General features: G+C 32.0%; 1 protein-coding gene across 1 annotated transcript; it reads right to left on the bottom strand.

Moving 5' to 3' along the window:
* Nucleotides 1-60: 60 nt before the first annotated feature.
* Nucleotides 61-8,242, bottom strand: LOC106474312. Its single transcript, XM_022402630.1, has 3 exons — nt 8,175-8,242; nt 4,681-4,942; nt 61-548 (listed from the first exon to the last, which is right to left on the bottom strand). Exons 1-3 carry the CDS (start codon nt 8,220-8,222, stop codon nt 325-327), a joined length of 534 nt encoding a protein of 177 aa, XP_022258338.1. The 5' UTR covers nt 8,223-8,242; the 3' UTR covers nt 61-324.
* Nucleotides 8,243-9,324: the final 1,082 nt, after the last annotated feature.

Genomic DNA, 9,324 nt, shown 5'->3' with positions numbered 1-9,324 from the left:
TATATATATATATATATATATATTTTTTTTTTAAAACAATATACACTCATGACCAAAAAAAAAACCATTTACATGCACAAAGTAAAGTTGCCAGGATAATCAATAGTTAAAAAATTTCAAATATTAAATACAATAGTTTTAGTTTGTATCCAGTAAGGATTACCCTAATAACACTCAGTGTAAATGTTAGTATCTTACACTTTTAAACCTTTTATTAATTACTTCGTAACTAAAAGAACTCTGACAAGTGGCATTTAAAATATGTTTAGTTAAGCAACATTTTTGTCAGTAAAGATTCATAATGTGTTCAGTAGCCCTCACACGTTACTTTACGACTTCGTAGTCCTTTTCCACAGATCCCTGACAACTATCGGGAGTGGAACGTGCAGGCGTATCTTCAAATACGTTCTTTATTCCAAACATCATGTTGTGTAGCTTCTTACACATTGTGAGGGTAGCTAATGCAGAAGCTCCAATACTGACAACAGCTGCACCAATGACCAGGAGTACGCCACAGAAGAGCACAAACCCAGCAGTCAAGAGAGTCCCTAGCAAGATGGAATAACATTAGATCCTTACGCAATAAACTGAAATCTCAGAAAATGACTGGTTACTTTCAGGAAAACTATCTTTTCAACAATGCATTCAAAATATTAGTGCTTACGAGAGTTAAGAGAAAGGCAGAAGAAACTGGAAAGAGTAACAGGCCTTCCAGTGAAACCTATAAAAAACCTTTACTTAAGACTACCTGCAGTAGTTTTTATACCCTTGGCTTGAATTTTCCTTATTCTATCATTTAAGCTACACTTTCTAACAGGCATTATGTGTTAGATTGATAAATTCTGGTCCACTTCAAAAAGTTTTACATGGTCAGACAAAAACACATGTAGACATAACTTTATTTAGTAACACTACACGTAAATTAAACTATAAAATATAGTAATGGTATATATATAATAATGTACAGAGTAAAAAAAACATTTATGATCATTTAAAGAAACACAAAAACGAAGAATATGACTTATAGTAATCTATGAAACAAACTGAATGTAAAGTCTTAATAAGTTAAACTTAGCTGAATATGCAGAAACATCTGAATGTGTGTTCACAAAGTGTCGTATGAATGAACTGCACATGCTTATTTTAGACCTAAACAAGTCAAGAAAGTCCATAGCAATTGTTTTTTGTTGTTCGTTTTTTTAAGGAAATTAGATGTGGGTTAAGTGTTGTTTGTATGAAACACTTTACAAATAAAAAAATAAAGTTGAAATTGTAGCATACTTGTTGCACTAAAAGGTTTGACTAAACAACAAAACATGTAAGATATTCTGAATGAAAAAGTCAATATGCAATCTTGACTCCTTTGACAAAGGCCTTTCTAGCAATACAAGATTTGTAGCATTTGATCGAGAAATTTACATGAAAAGTTCCGGACAGACAAATATCTATACAGATGTCATAATCTGTGAAAGCACAATTATTCCAGTAAAGTTTTAAACCTAGGAAGTACAAAAGGTGTATACTAATGCCAGATTCACTTTATCCATCACAAATCAACTGTTCTTCAACACAGAAGAAATAAGTAGATCATAAATCCCATGCCCCACTGACGATCCACAAGATAAATCTCAAGTTCAACCTTTTTTTTAAAGCAGACGTAAACAATCTAAATGCATCAAGAAAAGTAATTTAGTAAGATTTCAACAGTCATAACTAAGACTTGAACATTACAATAAGTATCCAATGTTAGTTTTCACAATCAAATTTAAGGATTCACTCAATTCCCCAACCTTTTATAAACTTTAAATAAACAAAATGTCTACCTTCTAGTTTTCATTAAGAGCTGAATTGTGCTATCATATTTTAAACCAATTAGTAATTTTCTGTATTTCATGGGAAGTACTCACACAGCATTTAATAAATACATCCTAACCTGTTTACACTAAACAAAATATTCAAACAGTTAAACACAATTTAAAAAATCATTGAAACATTTTCAAGAACTCAAGATCACAATTCGAGCTTATCAGGAGAGCTGTACATTAACGAAAAATTATCCTCGAGCCTAAACAAAACTTAACATCAAGCTAGAATACCTTTGACTACCTTGACCCAGTTCAAAACACTTCTCATTTAACCTTAAAGTTTATCATTTATAAATAACCTCAAAGTCAGAACAGTATTCAGAAGCCACAACACAAACTAAACCACGTAAGGACAGTAAGAAACACCATTTACAGCATACCTCATGGATGTAGATGCCAATATCTTGCAGAAACAAAAAGACCAACAAAAGTTACAATAACCAAATAAGACTAGATAATACTGATGTATCTGTAGTCATCATGCTAAAGTAGACACCACACACTATGAATCACACATGAAAAAGATAAAAAGAATCTTTCTACATTTAGATAACTAATGACACACTTGGTTCATCTGGAAGTCAGACAAACATGAATACCTTCTTTAGAAAACAAATAGTTTAGTCAAGTTATAACAAAGGAGAACTCACTTGATTGGATAACAATTAGACTGGGGATTTAACCCTAGTAATTACCATGACAAAAATAGCCTTACTCGGGACTTCCCTGAAGATGGCAGTAATTCAACAGTGAAAATGTAGGATAAAAACTAATTAATATATACGTAATAAAACAAATGTAATAATTAGACTTAGGAGATAGTTTAAAGTACTATCCATGAGAAGTAGTGCTGGTCAGGACAGTAAAAGTTAAAGAACACTATATATTGTTAGTCAGGACAGTAAAAGTTAAAGAACACCATATATTGTTAGTCAGGACAGTAAAGGCTAAAAAACACTATATATTGTTAGTCAGGACTGTAAAAGTTAAAGAACACTATATATTCCTTTACTGTCCTGACTAACAAAATATATAGTGTTCTTTCCTTTACTGTCCTGACTAACTTAAAGAAAGCTATATAGTACTAGACAGGACAGTAAAGGTTAAAGAACACTATATATTGTTAGTCAGGACAGTAATGGTTAAAGAACGCTATATATTGTTAGTCAGGACAGTAAAGGTTAAAGAAAGCTATATAGTACTAGACAGGACAGTAAAGGTTAAAGAAAGCTATATAGTACTAGACAGGACTGTAAAGGTTAAAGAAAGCTATATGATACTAGACAGGACTGTAAAAGTTAAAAAAAGCTATATAGTACTAGACAGGACAGTAAAGGTTAAAGAAAGCTATATGATACTAGACAGGACAGTAAAGGTTAAAGAAAGCTATATAGTACTAGACAGGACAGTAAAGGTTAAAGAAAGCTATTTAGTACTAGACAGGGCAGTAAAGGTTAAAGAAAGCTATATGATACTAGACAGGACAGTAAAGGTTAAAGAAAGCTATATGATACTAGCCAAGACTGTAAAAGTTAAAGAAAGCTATTTAGTACTAGACAGGACAGTAAAGGTTAAAGAAAGCTATTTGATACTAGACAGAACAGTAAAAGTTAAAGAAAGCTATATGATACTAAACAGGACTGTAAAAGTTAAAGAAAGCTATATAGTGCTAGACAGGACTGTAAAGGTTAAAACACTATATATTGTTAGCCAGGACAGTAAAGGTTAAAGAAAGCTATATGGTACTAGACAGGACTGTAAAGGTTAAAACACTATATATTGTTAGCCAGGACAGTAAAGGTTAAAGAAAGCTATATGATACTAAACAGGACAGTAAAGGTTAAAGAAAGCTATTTAGTACTAGACAGGACAGTAAAGGTTAAAGAAAGCTATATGATACTAGACAGAACAGTAAAAGTTACAGAAAGCTATATAGTGCTTGCCAGTTTCAAATAAAATATTGTTCATTGTGTACATGAATTGTTACACTCTACTTTCCAAATTATTATATAAAACCTAAAAGGATTTACTTGTGGAGATGGGTGAACGGTTGAACTTGCAAATTTTAAAATAACTTTATAATAATCAGTTTTTTTACAAGAAATTTAATGGTGCTATTTATTTTGTATTTGGTGTAGTATTTAATGATTATTGCGCCATTTTTTTGTAATAAACATACAAACATAAGCACGTTTTGCACATAGAAAGTGTTATGGCGGGAGACACTCAGATCACCTTGCTGTCAATTCAGTATTTCCAAAAACAGTTTTCTTTAAATAGTGCTAAGTGATTTAGTAACTTTGTGAATTGAAAATTATTATTTAGTGATACAGGTGATTATGCCACTGAAGAAATGCCCTTTCTATGGAAAGTCTTCTGCCACTAAAAGAATGCACGCACAGGCTACTCAAAGACAGCAAGAAACTGTTGAACAGCACAAAGCCAGAGTTCAGTCAGAATCATCAAGGCAAGCTGGATATAGACAACAAGAAACTTCTGAACAACGTCAAACCAGACTTCCAGCACAAAAATTAAGACAAATAACTTACAGAGAACAAGAAACAGAGGAGCAACATGATGTACGACTTCAGGATCAAAGAACAAGACAAGCTCAAACACGATCTAATTTCAAATAAAGCTTTGTTCGATTAAATGTTTTTTTTATTTCTCGCATCACAGCTTTTGTCTACTTACTGAATAATTTCACCGTCCAATGCCGGGTAACTCAGCTATTATATATATAACACTTGTTTTATAATACCTAAAAGATATTACTTGTGTATATATAACACACAGAATCATATATCAAACTTACCTTCAATGAATAAGAAAGCAAACAGCAACGCTAACATCACTCCAAGAATAAAAGTTGCGAAAGCTATCAGAGGGATCGAACACAGACTTGCAGCAACTGTGACACACAGTGACAAAACCGGGTGCTCTTGACACATTTCTATCCAACTCAGCACCAGCTGGTTATCTCTCAGCCAAGTTCGGGCTTTCTGTAACATGACTCGAAGTTCCACTCCCAGAGTCTCCATGCCAGAAGACATGGTGTTGGCTTCTTCACGAGAAGTCTAAACAAAATTAAAATGGTAATAAGTAGTTACACAGAAATGTATTCATTATTTTCAATTCCTATGGAATACATTCCTGTCAATCTAAGTCCATTATTAGGCTCTGTGTTCTAGTTGTGTCTGAATATCATACATTCCTGTCAATCTAAGTTCATTATTAGGCTCTGTGTTCTAGTTGTGTCTGAATATCATACATTCCTGTCAATCTAAGTTCATTATTAGGCTCTGTACTCTAGTTGTGTCTGAATATCATACATTCCTGTTAATAATGGACTTAGATTGTATGATATTCAGACAAACTAGAACACAGAGCCCATTCCTGTCAATCTAAGTCCATTATTAGGCTATGTGCTCTAGTTGTGTCTGAATATCATACATTCCTGTCAATCTAAGTCCATTATTAGGATCTGTGTTCTAGTTGTGTCTGAATATCATACATTCCTGTCAATCTAAGTTCATTATTAGGCTCTGTACTCTAGTTGTGTCTGAATATCATACATTCCTGTCAATCTAAGTCCATTATTAGGCTCTGTGCTTTAGTTATGCTTGAATATTACACTCAGTATTAATAGTCATGCTTGTTTGCATTTTTTACAATTATACTTCATGTATGAAATCACTGAAAGTGTTTAATTAAACAATCATATTTAATTTAACATTTTTAACCCTAAAATCACATCTCAAGGAAGCCCAGATTGGTGATAAACCTGGAGTATACAACATTCAAAAAAAAACTTTGAATTTACTAAAAGCATTAAAACTACAGCTATGGATTAGTGCTTCCAGCCTGTGAAGTCAAAATGTTAGTAACTTTACACTGAAAAGTTATCCAAAACTTATTTATTGTTGCTTTGACCAATATTTTCCATTTTTTGGCCAGAAGATAATTATTTTTCCTACTTTATCTTCCAACATAGAACAAAGTAAGTGAATAAAGAAGACTATGGAAACATCAAATCTTACGCCTCCTGTTAGTCGCAACTACAAAGTGAAAGTTTAAAAAAATTTTAAGCACAATAAATGCAGTCAAAGCTGATGGGACATCCATTGAAGATAAAGGAATAGAGGGAAAAGAGAGTTCCCAAAAAGAAAACTAAAACTGAAAAGAAGAAAGCTTCTGCTTCTTGCAATGCAACAGTTGCTGTCATCTTCGATCTATCTTGAGGACAGATATTCTGATGTTGGTAAAGCTCATCCATTGTTTCTTTTGATTATTGTTTGCACAAATATACAAGTTTCTGACCAAGTTTACACCAAAAAAGATCAGTTTATACTCATAATAATAGGTAAAATTTGATAACTTTGTTTTTGTACTGATATTACAATCAGTAGACCCAGATCTAAATGACAACAATCTACAATAAATAATTAGTACAACCAGATCTACTGATTTGGATTTTGCCCTGGTTAAGTTGTAAATTCAAAGTTAATTTAATCTAGGTCAACAAAATAAGCAAACTCATGACTTTTTTTAAAGAAATGTAACCCATACTACACCTAAAAAAATAGGTTGCTGCTGTACAAATTCACTGCCCATAAGTTTCAACTATTCAAAAAATGTCATTCTTTTCTTAAAGAATTGTATTATTTTTATTACAATTTATTTTTTTTATTACAGATGTAATCCCTATATATGTCTATAGTTCATATAAGAATTTCATTTCATTTTGAATGTAACAATGGACAGTAAACAAGTTTACTTCCAAACAGTGCAAACAAAAGAAAAAGTTATTTTTACTCAATAACAATACAAAGTAGAATTGGTGGAGCTGTAAAAATCATGAAACATTCCATTACCATCATGTAAATTGTTTCTTTGTTAAATTTTCCCGAAACAGACTAACATTCTCAGTGGAACTATGCCCAAGACTACAAAACAAAAAACCTTGACCTCAAGAAGTGACTTCCATTTGTTCCCATCAACAAAGACAAATCACACCAATGTTCTATATGTTGACTGCAGACAGCTATAAGATCAGATTTTAATGTTTAGTAGAATTACAGTTTTCAGGTGTCTAAGAAATGGTAAAGTTCCCCAGCCACATATTACAAACGAAGGTTTCAGCTATTGTTTCACTCTACATGTATTACAATTTCCAAGGTATCAAAGATTCAGAAAACTGAAGCTTGAATTTTTTAAACATTTCAGATAAAATCTATTGTAAAAGTTATACACAATGTTTTATAGGTTTGGTTTGTTAACTAAATTATTTTTTTAATTATAGTAAAACAAGTACAGCTAAAAAAATTGTATAGTAATGTTGTACTCATTTTAATATAAAAATGAAATTTGCTTACAATTTTCTTCAGAGAAAGAATTATCAAGCAAGAAATTAATACTTAAACCATACTTCAAAATAACCAAGAATTTAATACTTAAAACATACTTCAAAATAAAAACTTTTAACGTTATATTCAATGTTAGAGAACACTTTAAAACAATGATACTTTTATTTTTCAATCAGGTAGTCTATCCAGGTCAATCACAAACTTTTCAATCTGTAAAAAATTGTTTTTTTCAATTACCTAATCTAAATAAGTGTGAAAAAAATTGATAAAACCATTTCTAGAGTTTAGATTTTAACTGGATTAAAATTTTTCTTTTTGTTTGGATAAGCTCATGTTATATAACTTTGGTCATAAAGAGCCACAACTAAACACACTTGAACATAGTGAGAAATGACCATTGTCCATAAACTACTGATGGCAATATTGCTGCTACTTTATAATTTAAAATTGAATTATACAGTATAGATCCATCATAGTCTAATGGTTTCAGGGGATGTGACCGAGATGTTTAGAGGACAGAAATTTTGGTAGTGTAGGAATCATCTTCAATCAACGTAGTTATATTTTTTTAACAGGGTGGTTTGCCTTTAGATGTTGCGAAAGCAGTAAATGTATGGGAAAACATGACAAATATTTGTTTGTTAAGCTAAGTTTGTTTGTTTTTAATTTTAGTAACTTAGTGGATGGCATAACAGGCGAGTTGTTGTCTTTAAATTCTATATCTCACGTTATTAAAATCTTTACTATGGGTACAAATTAAGATATAAACTTATAATTTAAGTTGTTGTTCATCCATACCGAAATACTAGTAAGTAACACTTAACAGCGACACTGCAATAGCGGTTCTTGACGAGGTGAATTATAATTTATCAAACGCAAGAAATAGTCACACACGAAATACTGTTAATAAGAATTAGAACAATATTTGCTCATTTTTACTTACTCTTAAAAAAGTACGACTGTAAGAAAATTCTACTTTACACAAAATCATTACAAACTTACCACTCCTAATGATACTAATAATATTGTCACAAGCTCTTCTATTACTTGTGTTTGCTTCAAGGGCCTTGTGATTTGAAACGAATAGAGGTCGCTGCTTCTCATGCGAATAATTTTTTTAATATCGATCTTTTGATGATGCGACACTTTTCATAAGTTGTTGAAACTTTAAATTGAGAAAAATACAATGAAGTTGATGGAGAAATGTATTACAGCCTATTTAACAATTATAAGTATCTTTAAAAACTTACAGCTTTTAAAAGTAAGTGTAAAAGCTTTGTCATAAAAATAATAATTGCAAATACTCTAGTGCTTGGGGTATAATTTTTGGCATTCCCTTTTTAATGAAATAAAAAAGGAATACATTTAAATATCTTATTGACAGCCGATAAATCGGGATATTTACCAACGAATAGTGGGATGGACCTGCACTTAACAATCCCTCGACTTGAAGATTACGAGTCAAGTGTCCTAACTTCAAGGCCATGCCAGCCCTCTGGATATTGTAATTTTCTAGTTGGTAGTACAAGGCGTTTAATTTGTAATACTTCAGCATACACTTCATTGCTGATGAGCTTGCAAAGCCACATTGGGCTATCTGTTGTATCCACCACGGAGAATCGAACCCTGGATTTTAGCGTTGATAAGTCCGTAGACTTACCGTTGTCCCATCGGGGGACTGTCAACTTTGAATCAAAATCAGTTTTATTAGTAATTTTGAATAGTGCGAGTTACCTGCATGTTAAAATTGACACTTTATTTCACCATGCAGTACTGTAAATCATCTGTTGTCTTTTGTGTTGATGCTCAAACACTTACATGGCTGGATTTTCATGATGACAAAAAAAAAATTCAGATATGGTTGAAAAGTGTACATTATTTTTTACAAGTGTTCGAAATGAATGCTGAGTCTTACATTGTGGCAATTTTATGGTACCGGCCCTTACACCTTCTGACATGATAACGGTCCATGTCACAAAGCAAGGATTGTGAAAGCGTAGTTTGAAGAGAATAACATTGCAGTGGCCAGTACAGAGCTCCGACCTCAACCCGATAGAACATCTTTGGAATAAACTGGGATGCAGAATTACGGC

This window comes from Limulus polyphemus, unplaced genomic scaffold (genome assembly GCF_000517525.1).
Source record: "Limulus polyphemus unplaced genomic scaffold, Limulus_polyphemus-2.1.2 Scaffold7060, whole genome shotgun sequence".
NCBI lineage: Eukaryota > Metazoa > Arthropoda > Merostomata > Xiphosura > Limulidae > Limulus > Limulus polyphemus.
The sequence above is the reverse complement of the archived record's forward strand: the minus strand, read 5'-3'. Positions and strand labels throughout refer to the sequence as shown.

Excerpts from the sequence above, each read along its gene's own strand:
- LOC106474312 (XM_022402630.1), bottom strand. The coding sequence starts at position 8,222 with ATGATTTTGTGTAAAGTAGAATTTTCTTACAGTCGTACTTTTTTAAGA. Across the intron at positions 4,943-8,174 it reads ACAGTCGTACTTTTTTAAGA|ACTTCTCGTGAAGAAGCCAA; the intron begins GTAAGTAAAAAT and ends AATTTTGTTTAG. Across the intron at positions 549-4,680 it reads TGCTTTCTTATTCATTGAAG|GGACTCTCTTGACTGCTGGG; the intron begins GTAAGTTTGATA and ends CCATCTTGCTAG.